The following is a 13719-nucleotide window of genomic DNA, read 5'->3' as shown; positions in this document are numbered from 1 at the left end:
CGAGGTTGTAAGCTGTACGACATATTTTATAATATGTTTGGGAGCTTATTAAATATTTAAAAGTCTTTGGTATAAATCTTGAAAAATAGTTTTATAAGGTTTAAAAATAACATTTTATGAGTTTGTAAACTCTTTTTTATTAAAAAAGAAAAAGAACATAACGAGTTTTTTTTATTTATTTTAAAGTTTAATGATTTTTAATTTTAATTGTAAAATTATAAATTAATCACAAAGTAAGTATAATATATTTAAATATAATTGTCCTTTTCCTTAATTAATTGTATAAGAAGAAATTATTTGTAATTACGCCTCTTCGCTTCTCAATAACAAAAAATAAAGTTAGTAGAATATTGTTAGAATATATGGAGCATGAAAATGATGATAAGTTGATTTAAAAAAGATAAATATTTACATGTTCGATGAAATTCAAACTCATTAAAAAGATTTATATTTCGAGATAAGATGAGATGATATGGAGAAAGATCCGAGAATCAGAGACGTACATAATATCTCAACCTAATCTCAGTGGGGTTGATTGAGATGGTCCTCTAATCCCAAACGATCCAGTCACCTACAACCCAATTCCATCTCAAAACCCGAATCACAGCCTTACATCTTCCTGCTCACTCGATCAAGTAGCTAAATTCGAGACCACATCGAAATTTAAAGTGCTCCATCTAATACAGGATAAAAACCAGAATAGTATGTAAAGCGGCAATTCTGGGGCGTACTCGTTTCATCAGCGCGTTAACTCCACTGTCCACGGTCTTTGCCTTTTCCCACCAAGCAAAGCAACGATGGCAGCCTGGTTGACTCCGACAAGTCAAATACAGCTCCACTGAGATATAATTATTCCTTTTGTCACTTCACTGGGAGAGCAAAAATGGGGTCCGAGCTTCAAGACCTGACTCACGCGCCTCCAGCCGAACCGCGACCCAGACCCGACCCAGATGACAGTCCACTCCTCCTCAACCCAGAGACGAAAACCCCCAAACCTCAAAACCAAGTTCCGGTGGCTGAACAAAGTATCGAGGAGATGGAGAAGAAGTACGCCGCGTTTGTCCGGCAGGACGTGTACGGGACAATGGGTCGTGGGGATTTGCCGTGGGTTGAGAAATTCTTACTTGGGCTGGCATTGGTGTTTTTGGTGCCGGTTAGAGTGGTGGCGGGTATGAGTATTTTGGTAACTTATTACGCGATTTGTAGAGTTTGCACAGCTTTTCTAGCTCCGAACAGGGAGGATGGACAGGAGGATTACGCGCACATGGGGGGGTGGCGAAGGGCGGTGATTGTACAGAGCGGCAGATTTCTGTCTAGGCTTTTGCTGTTTGTTTTTGGGTTCTACTGGATTTCTGAAACCAGTAGGGGTAATGAGGTTAACGGGCAGTTTAACAATGAGGTACTCCTTTTTATGTGCCGAATTTAGTTTATGATTAGTTTGTTGTTGGGGTATAGTTCCTTTAGACTGGAGTAATCATGTGATGGATGTTTGGTGGTTTGAATTTGCTCTTCATTATTTTGACTTGTACGTTTTTGTCTGGTAAGATTACTGTGATGTTCGTTGCGGAAGATGTGGCGCTTTTACTGATTGAGCAAGTTCGAGTATGTGAACTCTGTTACGAAAAAATATGTCTGCTCGAAGACAATTAGAGGATAAATTTATGAACCCGTTAGTTTGATCAGTGCTGGATGTTTTATGAAGTGTTGAATGTGATGAATATCAAAAATGAAGAAAGACATTGAATAAAATCCTGATAACCTAAGTAGAATGAAAAAAATTATCTTGTTTGTGGTCTAGAAAAACGAATCTTATAGTTCGGGTAATGGTTTACCATGTAGGAAAAGTACTTGGTCCAGCCAAGTTGTTTAGATGTATGACAATTAATGAACATGAACACAGAACAATTATCTCTGGATGCCATGCATTTGGGAGCTTGTTGGAGTTACGGTTGAGGAAGAGAGAATGATGCCCTTTGTATCCTTATACTTCATGGTCCTCATTTTCTCTAGTTATATGCGTGGTTGCTATTTTTTTTTCTAGCTTACTTAATTGGGAATCATCTCACAACCTATCCAATATAAACAACGCTATCCTTTTGGTTTCCATTTTAGTTGTCTTTTTGGTCCCGTAAATTATTGAGATTCAAATGCAGTTGAAAATGTCAGAAGAATGATAAGAAGAGTTTGATTTTAATTGACAGTGGCCTGTCAGTATATATTGTATAATCTCGCATGACATTTCCTGTACAACTCTAGAGACTGCTATAATTGGAATTAAGATAAGTGCAGTATCATTCTTGACAAATATTGCCAATATTCATCATGTGTTTTTGCTTTGATAGACTGCTTTAACATTATTTATTGGTTTATTTACATCTATCTTTATTGATGCTTCACCAAGATTTGATTTACAAAACTTTCAAGAAGAGTTTCCCTATATAATTTCTGTATATCTATCTTATTCTTTTTTTACGAAACTTTTCAGACTGCATCTTTGGATCAATCTGAACAGTTGGGAAGACCTGGGGCCATCATATCAAATCATGTATCATATTTAGATATTCTGTACCATATGTCTTCCTCTTTTCCGAGCTTTGTTGCTAAGGTTTGTTAATTCCTCATGCCAATTTTGTTTGTATTATGCTGTTAATTCTTGTGTTAACCCTGCACAGTTTGACTGACACCTTTTTCTCTCTTTCTGTTGATTGTACTTTGCAATTTTGTGGCTGAAGAGATCAGTGGCTAAACTTCCTCTTGTTGGTCTCATAAGGTTGGTTCACTCTCCTCCTTTGTTATGAGTGTGTGTTAGAGAAATTGTATATTCCAAAAAACATGGAGATCCTTCCATCTGCTATTTTTTCCAATATGCATTTATTGCTGCAATAAACTGGAAACCTGATATGCATTTATCACTACAATAGACTGTAAATCTAGCCAACTTTGAGGCTTTTGCTTCTAGGCTTGAATTTGTGCATGACACCCTGAAATTACAAATATAAGGCTTGTCATATTTAACAAGTATTCTTAGATTGAACTTTTGGGATGTGAATTAAAAATGGCGTGTTCAAGATCTGGTGTTTCTATATATTTCATCCTCATCATGTGCATGGATAATTGTTTTTCCAAGTAGAGATGTCGGCAATGAACCTCCTTCTATTGGTTGTCTGACACATAGGGACCTGGATTTACTGAGATGTCTTATTTGGATATTTTTATTATTGTTTGTTGAAACAATTTTTCTAGATAAAGCTATAAGATAGCTGTACTCCCACGGTAAAGTGTCCAGATAAGCATATGGTTATGTATTATCTTTCTATGGTTATTTATTCTGACTTTTAATTTATGGACCCTACTCACGTTACATTTATGAGTTATTCATCTTAGTAAGAGATGCCTTAAACTATTATTATTTTTCATATTACAGCAAGTGTCTCGGTTGTGTATATGTGCAGCGGGAGTTAAAATCATCGGACTTCAAGGGTGTCTCAGGTATCTTTTACAATTTTTGACTTTTTAGTCGCTGTATAGAGTTACGACTTAATAAAAGGTGGGGATGGAGAGTTAGAATTGCTTGCTTTATAGGTGAATATTCATCTTGGGGTAGCTTAAAATAAGAAAAGAAATACAATCAATTTGCGAAACACAGACACTTTTTTCATGTCATTCATGCACATATTTTAGCTGTCTGATAAGACAGCTTTCACAGCTAATGATGAAACCTATTGAAATCAAAACTATATTAGTTTGTGCACTTCCAATTTGGGAATGAACTCGTTTCAACTCAACAAAGCCATCATCCATTCTCTTTATGGTGGTTGCTCTGGAACACAAATTGTCTATTATGTTTGTATGAGCACAGGCAAATCTTGGTCTGTCCTTGAAAAGTTATTGCTTGTGTCAAAAGCAGACTCTTGCGTCCGCCTATTATCAGTAGAATGTTGGGGATTTGGAATCACCTATTTCTTGTTATTTTTACCAATTTGTTTGCAGGTATTGTCAATGAAAGAATTCGAGAAGCTCATCAAAATAAGTTTGCTCCAAAGATGATGCTTTTCCCAGGTTGTATTTGTGATACCATTACTGAGTGATTTCTTCTAATTATTTTCCAGGTTGTAATGCACTGTTGTCGAACTAGTTTCTTCTCTGTCCCATGGTTAACTATATGAGCATTGAGGTCTATTAAATAAATACACTTATACTTAACTTCAAAATATGAGATGGTGGCAAATCATAGATGTCTTGCAAAAAGAACCTATACCATATAATTTGTGTTAATTGTATAATGTATATGATGATATTATCTTTCCCCTGTAGTCGAAAAAGAATCGCCCAGCAGTCTGCCAAACTTTGATATATTTCTTCATAGTATTTTTTCTCTGCAAATTTTTGTTTTGAAAATTGATTTGTCCCAGGTGAGATGATTCTCCTAACAGAGGCTTTTTTTCTTGTGTGAAGTTTTTGTTTTCGTTGTCTGCAAATATCTATTGTCTACATCTATGTACTGGGGAATCAGTTGGGCTCTTAGATATATCTGATCTCTTCTAAAGCATTGACTTTTTTTTACTATATTCTTATTTTCCGAATCTCTTGTACGAGTTGCCTACTGAAGGAAGAAATGTTTCTGATATTTTCTTTCAGGGTTCTCCTTGTTAATTCAGAGTGTTAGTTGGCCAAACAACTTATGTGCAATCTTTTCGATATTGTTTTGTGCATGGAGCATTGCATGAGACTATAGTATTTCTACCCCAGTGTGCTGAGAAACTTGAGTAAACATGTGTCATTTGAATACTTTAACGATTGACTTTAATTGAATTATATTAATATTCATTTGGTCTGTAAGTTCAACTTCTATTAATGCTGAAAAGTGAGATGATACTTTTGTATCCTTGGGCAGTGCCTTAAAGATGCTTATTGCTATTTTGGATATCTAATCAATTCTTCTTTTGGTTCTTTAACAGAAGGCACAACCACAAATGGAGACTACCTCCTTCCGTTCAAGACTGGTGCATTTCTGGCGAAGGCTCCAGTACTTCCCATCATATTAAGATATCCTTACCAGAGATTTAGTCCTGCATGGGACTCTATTTCTGGGGTGAGTTCTCTTTGTTTTGCAACATTAGTTTTCATTAGCTTGTGCCATCCATTTTCCTAAATAAGCTGAGGTCATTTGATGCTCATTTTTATTCTTTAAGAATTCTACTACTCCTTTTGGATCTTTTTTCTGCTACCTTTTTTTATTTTTAAATATTTTGGTTGTTTGTTATACCTCTATGTGAGCTTGGCACTAGTATCTTGCCTGCAATTTATTCAACTGACCTGCCCTTCATCCAACTTTTACTCTGGGTCACAGCGTCGTCTTCTAGATGGTCCTATGCTTCTTGTGTAAAACTTGTAGTTGCTGTTGATAAGAATTGAGAATTCTCGTAGCTGTACTCAGTCAAAATTTTATCACCAACTGTGCTCATGTTTATCTTGTGCAGGCGCGCCATGTGATTCTTCTTCTCTGTCAGTTTGCAAATTACATGGAAGTGACGCGGTTACCTGTGTATCGCCCCTCAGAACAGGAAAAGGAAGATCCAAAGCTTTATGCAGAAAATGTTAGAAAGCTGATGGCTCAGGAGGTGCCAATTTTCTAAAACTTTTGGCTGTAAATATGCTCAAACTTAGGAATCGATAAGAGCCTTCTGGAATCTTAAAAAGTTAACTGGTACAATCTTTTATCTTAGTTGTCAGTGTCAATATTGCTAGAAAATGTAGACTTTCCATCGCAGTTGAAAATTTAGGGTTTCACTTTCTCAGTGGACCTCATGGGAAAAGAAACTTAATGATATGCTACCTATGAATTACGTACTTGTTATGAAAAACCTTATCTCTTTAAGAGGCAACAGCTACTAAATGCAATTCTAGAAATTAAGTATAACTACCAAATAATTGGATTTGTGATGCACTTAGGAGCTACTAGAACTAGGAATAAAACATTCACCTCACTTGATATAACTATCCAGATGTCAATAGACTATATGCAAGTCGGTCAATCTTCATGATATTTATATCTAGTTATTCCCTATAATTATATACTATAGTTTCTGCTAGTTACCCTTGTGCCTGGCTTAAATATCTCATTTGCTTCTGTATGCAGGGTAATTTGATCCTTTCCGATATCGGGCTGGCAGAGAAACGAGTCTATCATGCTGCTCTCAATGGTAATATTAGAATGCCTACTGTTTTGCATCAGAAAGACGAATGATAATTTCATGGGCCCGGGTCTGAAGTCTTGGATGTTAACAGTTAAAATAAGAAGCAATGTGGTTGGTTTTACACCCGGTGAAGAACAATATATTACTGTTTCGTTAAACCTCTGTATCTACAATGTTGTACATGTGTGTGGCCATTTAATAAAAATGCTTTTATTTTTCTGTGTATTGTTTTTGGTTATCCAGTTCAAGGGCTCTGCATATATTGTTGCTTTCTGCATTAAAGTGTAGACTTGAATGCCATAAGAGTCTTTCGGTAAAAATACGGCTGTGAATCTAAATGATCTCTTTGGTGTCCCTGCAGGTTTGTTTTGTCAAAGATAATTGGGGTTCGCCATGTGTATATCCCTCGTATATATCTATGTTTTTCGAACCCAAAAAAAAAAGTAAAATGAAACGTGCAGATAGATACATGGTGCTGGGGAATCATTGTTGTTATCTATATGATTAGAGAATGCCTCTCTGGATATAGCGACTCTCACTTGTTCAAATTTGTATGGTAATGCGTGGAACTGATCTAAGCTGTGTCCTCAGCTTGCAGTAGAAAGTGGAGAAATATAGAATTCGTCGTCTGTTAATTGCATGAAATCAGAAACTTTTGAGTTCTTCAGCACAGTTTTCACGTAAATGGTTTAAGGATCTATAGCCTGAACTATTGGGTATTTGTGATTTCGCTTCTATGCTCATCCCCTCATAATGTCTGAGTAAATATATTACAGGACGGACGCATAGTTTTTTGTTTCTCTCATGTTTTTGCTGTTACCCGAACTGCTTTATTCTCAGGAAATGGGGGATAATGGAGAATTACTTGCAGTGAAAATACACTGTATATATGGGAAAATTCAGTCAGATAAACACATTTTGCAGTCTTGCCAAAATATCAACAGCCGGCTTACATTCAAGAACCAGTGGAAAACACAACTTTGTACCATGTTGCCTCAACACCAATGCCTAAACATTTACTTTCTGCAAAAGCCATAGGCAATGCAGATAGGGAGTGGAAAAGAAACTGTTTCTGTACATGAGAACATTTATCTCCATGAGATGCTTTGCATCAACTAGGATAATTCTTTATATATTATTTACGCAAATAGCTCCTAAACGGTTCATACTGTAAACTAGACTACATGGTAGAGTTTTCAAGACCAAATATTATGTATTGCTTCGCCAAAACCATTAACCAACAGCAGAAGCATGCCGATTCTTTCAGGGGGACGTTAGTCGATTTACATCAGTGGATATTACCATACCAAAACACAAACAAAAGGGCAGAAAGAATTGTCTCCAAACGCACGATTAGCTTGACCATTATACAGAAAGCAGAACATGAGCTTGCCGTGCTGACGTTTTGAGGCGAGTTGACGGTCGAAAATCATCTTTGCTTACCTTTCTTTGAATGAACCATTAGTAGACCTTTTTAACTCCCACGGCAGGCACCCTTTCAAGGGGGACTGTAGCAACATCGAAGAAGTTGATAGCTGCTTCTGCCTCGATGAGATTGAGGACAGACAACTGAAACTACTTCTCAGTCTCCTTTTCTCGCTATCGTCGGACGGCTGGTATTTGGGATCATGTTGCACGCCAGTAATCTTAAGTGTTTCTGGTAGCACACAGTTGAACATGGAACCTAGGTGGATAATAGTAAGGTAGATCAGAAACAACCTGGTTCACAGTTAAGGTGATGAAGTTGTAACAAAACATGATTTTGTAAAGTAAATGATTTCTTGAAGTGATATGCAAGGCGACTTACCTAATTTGGCGAGTCGATTAACCCATTTTGGAGTTCTTTTTCCAGTCAACTTGTAGCATATGTCCTTGCAGAAGTGGTTGCAGTTCTTTACAATCAGGTGATATGTATCGCCGTTGTAATTTGATGCTTGACGTTCCATGAACTCCCTAACCTGAGTAGCATCCAACGTTGTAGTACCAATGAATATGGACTTCCGGAACTTAAATCCGGGGCATTGACGAGGTTCAACTTCAAATACACCACTTGATGGGTAGTCATGAGCTCCAAATGCATATTCTACACCATGAACTATGAAGCACAACAGGACTAATCAGAAAGAATATTGACATTAACTAAGCCTCAAATGAATCCAAAGAAGTAAGACGAGGGCAAAGAAAAACATATAACGAATCCTTGACCACAAATTTAAGCATCAGTGAAGATATGAGGGGCAAGAACCAGAAAAAAGTAGAAGAAAACATATTAGAATGCAAGCCAAACGTACCTTCTACACCGGAGTGAAATATACCTAGGCCAGCCCAATAAACGTAACCATTCACAGGTGTCAAGTCATACACATTGAGATAAACTGGGGTACTTTTCGCATCATCATTATCTGACTTCACTTTTGAAAATAAACAGAAATGGCGGGCTGATTTTTCGGTCAAACGGAGTGGCACTATGCAATTCCACCGTTTCTTTGATCTTAACGTCATGCTGATTTTGTAAGAGAGTTCACTTTAGTCAAGACCCCAATAGAATCATGTGTATCTGGTGAAAACAGAAGTCAAGAGGATAAGAGCAATAATAAAGCAAAAGAAGCATCAAAACAAAACGGAAAGAATTAATCAATAAGATAATGCGAGGGAAAAGGCTGATTTCTTCTTCTCCTTGTTTGCACTAAATACGATCCATGCAAGATCGACAAGCAAATATGTATTAAATAAACTTTGGAAAAGAACGAGCATCAAGAATATTATCAAAGGTGTCGATATAGACATATGATATGCGTAAGAAGTCCTCTTGCTGCTTGATGTGCAACTTGAAGAGGAAAACATGAATGAAAAGTGAAACAAAATCAATATTAGAGTTTCTACAAGGTTGCTAAACGCATTAGACATTTTCATGATACAAAGATGAATTAATAGAAAGGTGATGAAATAAGACATAAAGTAATGGCAAACCTCTCATATCCGACTTATAGTATCATTGCATCCAAGGACTACCTCGTCTGATATGGTGATTCAAGACTGCACAATCTAATTCCTTCGAGACGACTAATACCCTCACAAAGTGATAAGGATACTTTTGCGTAGTTGCTTAGAAAATATTGCAATGGGCTAAGATACTTACAGAGCTGACTCTTCAAATAAAAAGACATGTTCTAAAATGTACCTACCATCTAATTTCCATCATTTTGTTGACCTCTGTTGTTTAGCTGATGACGTGATTTAGTGTATAATCTATTTCTTGTCAGCTGTATGAAAACACACCCTTCCATATACTCTGTGGACTTTATTATTTTGTCTATAAATATTAATCAATTACAATGAATTGAATCAGGACAAAAGGGGTTTGTTTTCTCTGAGTTCCAACAAGAAAGGAAATAAAATATAAGTATACAACTGTTCACCTGAAATAATATAAGGAATGAGAAAGTTTAGAGAAAGAAAATCTTATCATAAACAGTTCAACATCTAAAAGTCAAACTGCTAGGAGTGGATGGCCACTAATCATTTAATTGTTGATTATATTAATGGCTTCTTGGCCCCTCTTTCCTTATCACTATAGACACTCATGTTAATACTACTTGTCTGATGAGCCAACATGCATGCGAGAATAGTTCAGCTGATGAAATTTGTCTTATGACATGGAAACATTGTCTTATCTTTTTAATATTGAAGATCATTAGTGTCTAATAGTAATACCATATAGCCACAAAACAGCCTTAACAGGTGCCTGACATATCTCGAAACTTAAATCACGTCGGAGTCAACTTTAAGCTGTAAAATACTCACATAATTCTGGAGATGCTTTTCTTTCTTGTAAAAGCATAACAAATTTGATAATGTTATGTTATCAATTCCATACTTTCTGCCAGTAGCCAATTAACTCTGGCATATGTTATGCAGGAACAGGAGGGGGGGGGGGGGAGAGAAAGAGAAACCGCGCAATTTAGTCCTTCAATGATCAATGAGATGATACTAAATAATTCTTCTAAGGCTTTCACTTTTTAATGATGTAATGTGATGTAATTGAATATGTGGTGCACAGCTTTTCTTGGTTGTATGTGTGTCAGCAAGTCAAAGCAGTTAGGCAACACTACACACAAACGTATAGCCGATGTGCGAAGCAGAAAGACGGCCTAACTTGAGTTTTAGTTAAATACTCAAAGACTAGATAATTGTTTAGCTGGTTCAAGACTCAACAAAGTGTATTGATAAACAGACACCCAATTACAATCTTTGCCAAAACAGCAAACTCAGTCAGCTCTGCTTCTGGTTTTTTACATCATCATCATTGTATTTTACCACTAATTATATCCCATTAATAAAATTAAGCTTCAACACACAACATCTAAGCTGCAAACCCTTAATATGGAAAAGCCTCATTCATCATAAAAAGGATCATAAACCAACAGAATTATGACAGGAAGTCCTAAAATATGCATCACAATAAGTGAATCACAAGTAAAGACAACCACAGAGACCAAGAGTGAAAAACTTCAGATGTAGAACGAGCCCATGATCATGTCAGATCTTGTTTGCGGGTCAGCAGAAAACATAAGTAAAAGAACAGGACTTCAACAAATTCTTGAAGAAATAGATCAGCCCTTAAGCAATTCGAACATTCAGACAACAAAGAAAGTGGGGTAAATAGGATTTACTGCCGACATTACTGAAAAAAGAAAGAGAGTAACTGTTTTACCCAGCAAACAGAGTTTCAAGAATCACAAAGACAAAAAAGCTTCGGGTAGAGAGACTCACAGATTCGAATGGGAATAGCATTGGCTGACAGGTTTCAAGATTCCAGCTTTCAGCTTCTTCAGAACATTGCGTGTATGAGTGAGACAGGGAGAGAGAGCACCTGGGAATGGATTACTCTTTCCCCCTAAATTATAAGCAGACAGTTCATGGTTTGCTGAGAAATCCCAGGTGGATATAAACACTGCAAAGTGAGAAAAAGAGTCAAAAGATAACTAGCAAAAACCCCATTTGAGCTTAAGCAAATTATGGTACTTAGTGTGAGCACTGGGAAGATAAAGAGAAGTGAAAGAAAGAGGTGTCTGAATGAAGACACCCAAGTTTTGGAACGTAAGGAGAAACTGACACAACGCACTCTCTCTCTCTCTCTCTCTCTCTCTCTCTCTTTCTTGATTTCTATTTACACTCTTTTAACCACAAACAGCAGGAAGAATAAAGTCTGGGCCTTAGGCTTTTCCCTTTTTCCACTCTCAATGTATTTCTTGTGTGTTTGTTTATTGGTTTTGGGAATAAAGTTACAGACACAAAGACAGTGAAAGGGAGAGTAAATCACAAGACAGTGAATCACTGCAAAAAACAAACAAGATGATATATCAGCCCTCCTCCTTTACCCTTTTGGGATTCTTTTTTTTGCTTATTTACATTTTACTTTAGCTATTTTATAAGATTAAAACACTTTGAAGCAACTTCATTTGTTTGGCCATTTGCCTCTTGAAAGTAATTTGGAATGACTGGAGTTGTTTTCTGAGTAGGAATTGAATAATGTGACGCGTGTTTGGTATTATTTTCAAAAATAATTGAGAAATATTAAAAATATGTATGTTTAATAGAACTCATTTATTTTTATATTTGGGATAAATGAGGGAGTAATAAGAGTAGGATAAATGCTGGTTTATTGTATTAGATTTAACTACGCTTAGATTTTCTCTGAAAATGCAAATTATACTTTTCCTCAAAATCTTTTTTGAAACTATACTTACATTTCTTTCGAAAATTTACTATTTAAATCTAACCCTCTTTATTAGGATTTGGATGAAAAATATTGACATTAATAAAAAAAATACATAAATTTTCAATTTTATCCCTCATTAGATGTTTTCATATAATAATTTTGTATTTATGAAGGACAACATGTGACGATATTAACCTCACTCTATATATATATTACATTTTTTCCTTCATAAGTACAAAAATATACATGAAAATATTAAATGAGTGGCAAAATTTAAAACTTATATATATTTTTTCTTATATCAGCATTTTCTATCCAAATCCTAACGAAAGGGAGTCAAGTGTAAATAGAGAATTTTGAGAGGGGGTGTAAGTATAATTTTAATTTTTTTGAGGGAAAGTGTAATTTAGCATTTTTATGAGGGGTTTAGGTGTAATTAACACTATAAATATTTAATACTTGTAGTTCAATAGCGGGAATGATAATTAATGAATGATTAATAAAGCCTTGTTTACTAGTTTAGGTAACATATGTGATTATGTAGTTTTTACTAAATTGCTCCTAAAATAATGCATGACAAGACAAAAATGAGGAGGGCCATAGTGTAATTAGCATTTAAAATATTCGATAGTAAACAATCCAACTTACTGATTAAATTATATTTTAAATTATAATGTTATATTAATTGAATTGATATATTATTGGGTTTATTAAGATATCGACGTAATAATATAATTTTCGTTTAAAAAAAGACCAATATCATAAATAAAGCTAGCGTTCAGACTCAAATTCTATAGGGTCTAGGAATGTGCCTTAATTTGAACAGCTTACCTAATTTTATCTTTTAGTACTCAATCTCTATACATTTTTCATGTATAACTTCATCATCATGTTCATAGTCATGTTACCTAATTTCTTTTAGCACTTATGAAACTACCAAATATCAAGTCTTTTAGAGGTCTTGATGGAATCACAAATGACTTCAAGATTAATGAAAAAATCACGTTTTTCTTTACGAGTCAGTTTGCAGCACGAAAAAATGGTGAAAATCATTTTTAATTACGATACTGCAAAACTCAAATCAATTTTTTTTTTCTTTTTTTGGAGGGGGTTCAATGAATGGTGTAATTATAATTTAATGTTGAAGAGAGAATTTATGACCATTTTGAGATGTTCGAAAATAGCATTGTGAGTAATAATAATAGCTTTGCATATTTTCACAAAAAGTAGTTTTGACTGATAATTATTGAATTGCAGGAGAGAGTTGAAAGTGCACAACAATAGGAGTACCTAATTATGCATGTTGACCAAGGAAAAACATTTGCCAGCTTTGTGATGAAGAGGTACAGCTGTGTGTGTGTGTGTGTATGTGTGTTTGTTGTCTTTAAAGCCTTCATGAAATCTTGCCTAGGTTAGGCAGAACAAAAGGGCTTTCTCTCATAGTACAATGATGGCAAGAATGGACAACATATAAACATTCAAGTTTATGTAATGCTGGAGATATAGTTATCAAAATATAGTTTAAGGGACTACCATCCACATAATATAGAATGGGTAAATGTCGATTCATTTAAATAACCTCATGTTGATGTTGGGATTATATTACTGTATTATGACCTGATAGTTGAGAAGTAAATTCAGTATGTACTTATTTGAGTTGTATACAGAATATCTTGATTTTGATATAAGTAGGAAATACAGATGAAAAGGGATTAAGAAAATGGCATTTCTTGTGCAGTTTTGAGCCTTACTATTATTAGTTGGAGAATAAAATCACCCTTCATTAGATTGTGGCTATAG

General features: G+C 35.3%; 2 protein-coding genes across 6 annotated transcripts; one reads left to right on the top strand and one right to left on the bottom strand.

Moving 5' to 3' along the window:
* Positions 1-496: 496 nt before the first annotated feature.
* LOC105166172 (lysophospholipid acyltransferase LPEAT1) lies at positions 497-6997 on the top strand. 4 transcript variants are annotated; one of them, XR_002287424.2, is made up of 9 exons: positions 497-1399; positions 2486-2605; positions 2733-2770; positions 3425-3489; positions 3991-4059; positions 4959-5092; positions 5481-5707; positions 6140-6203; positions 6559-6997. XR_002287424.2 is itself a non-coding variant. In XM_011085425.3 (9 exons), exons 1-9 carry the CDS (start codon positions 884-886, stop codon positions 6576-6578), a joined length of 1167 nt encoding a protein of 388 aa, XP_011083727.1. In that variant the 5' UTR covers positions 497-883; the 3' UTR covers positions 6579-6997. The 4 variants fall into 4 exon arrangements, 2 of the variants coding, with proteins under 2 accessions (XP_011083727.1, XP_011083726.1); XM_011085425.3 differs by having other exon boundaries at positions 5481-5621; XR_002287423.2 differs by lacking the exon at positions 6559-6997 and having other exon boundaries at positions 6140-6422.
* A 190-nt stretch (positions 6998-7187) lies between these two features.
* LOC105166171 (deSI-like protein At4g17486) lies at positions 7188-11422 on the bottom strand. Of its 2 annotated transcripts, none has more exons than XM_011085421.3 (4): positions 10971-11422; positions 8489-8754; positions 8005-8292; positions 7188-7881 (listed from the first exon to the last, which is right to left on the bottom strand). In XM_011085421.3, the coding sequence occupies exons 2-4, from the start codon at positions 8697-8699 to the stop codon at positions 7637-7639; spliced, it is 744 nt and encodes a 247-aa protein (XP_011083723.1). In that variant the 5' UTR covers positions 8700-8754; positions 10971-11422; the 3' UTR covers positions 7188-7636. The 2 variants fall into 2 exon arrangements, with proteins under 2 accessions (XP_011083723.1, XP_011083725.1); XM_011085423.3 differs by lacking the exon at positions 10971-11422 and adding an exon at positions 9168-10036.
* Between the last annotated feature and the right edge of the window lie 2297 nt (positions 11423-13719).

Source organism: Sesamum indicum, linkage group LG7 (assembly GCF_026168435.1).
Source record: "Sesamum indicum cultivar Baizhima isolate 11 linkage group LG7, ASM2616843v1, whole genome shotgun sequence".
Classification (NCBI taxonomy): domain Eukaryota; kingdom Viridiplantae; phylum Streptophyta; class Magnoliopsida; order Lamiales; family Pedaliaceae; genus Sesamum; species Sesamum indicum.
This window is presented reverse-complemented; position numbering and strand designations above follow the sequence as displayed.

Bases quoted from the DNA above. Each gene is read 5' to 3' on its own strand.
- LOC105166171 (XM_011085421.3), bottom strand. From the start codon at position 8,699: ATGACGTTAAGATCAAAGAAACGGTGGAATTGCATAGTGCCACTCCGT. The intron at 8,293-8,488 runs GTACGTTTGGCT...TGTGCTTCATAG, and splicing joins ATTTCACTCCGGTGTAGAAG to TTCATGGTGTAGAATATGCA. The intron at 7,882-8,004 runs GTAAGTCGCCTT...TTATCCACCTAG, and splicing joins TAATCGACTCGCCAAATTAG to GTTCCATGTTCAACTGTGTG.
- LOC105166172 (XM_011085424.3), top strand. From the start codon at position 884: ATGGGGTCCGAGCTTCAAGACCTGACTCACGCGCCTCCAGCCGAACCG. The intron at 5,093-5,480 runs GTGAGTTCTCTT...TATCTTGTGCAG, and splicing joins CATGGGACTCTATTTCTGGG to GCGCGCCATGTGATTCTTCT. The intron at 5,622-6,139 runs GTGCCAATTTTC...TTCTGTATGCAG, and splicing joins GAAAGCTGATGGCTCAGGAG to GGTAATTTGATCCTTTCCGA.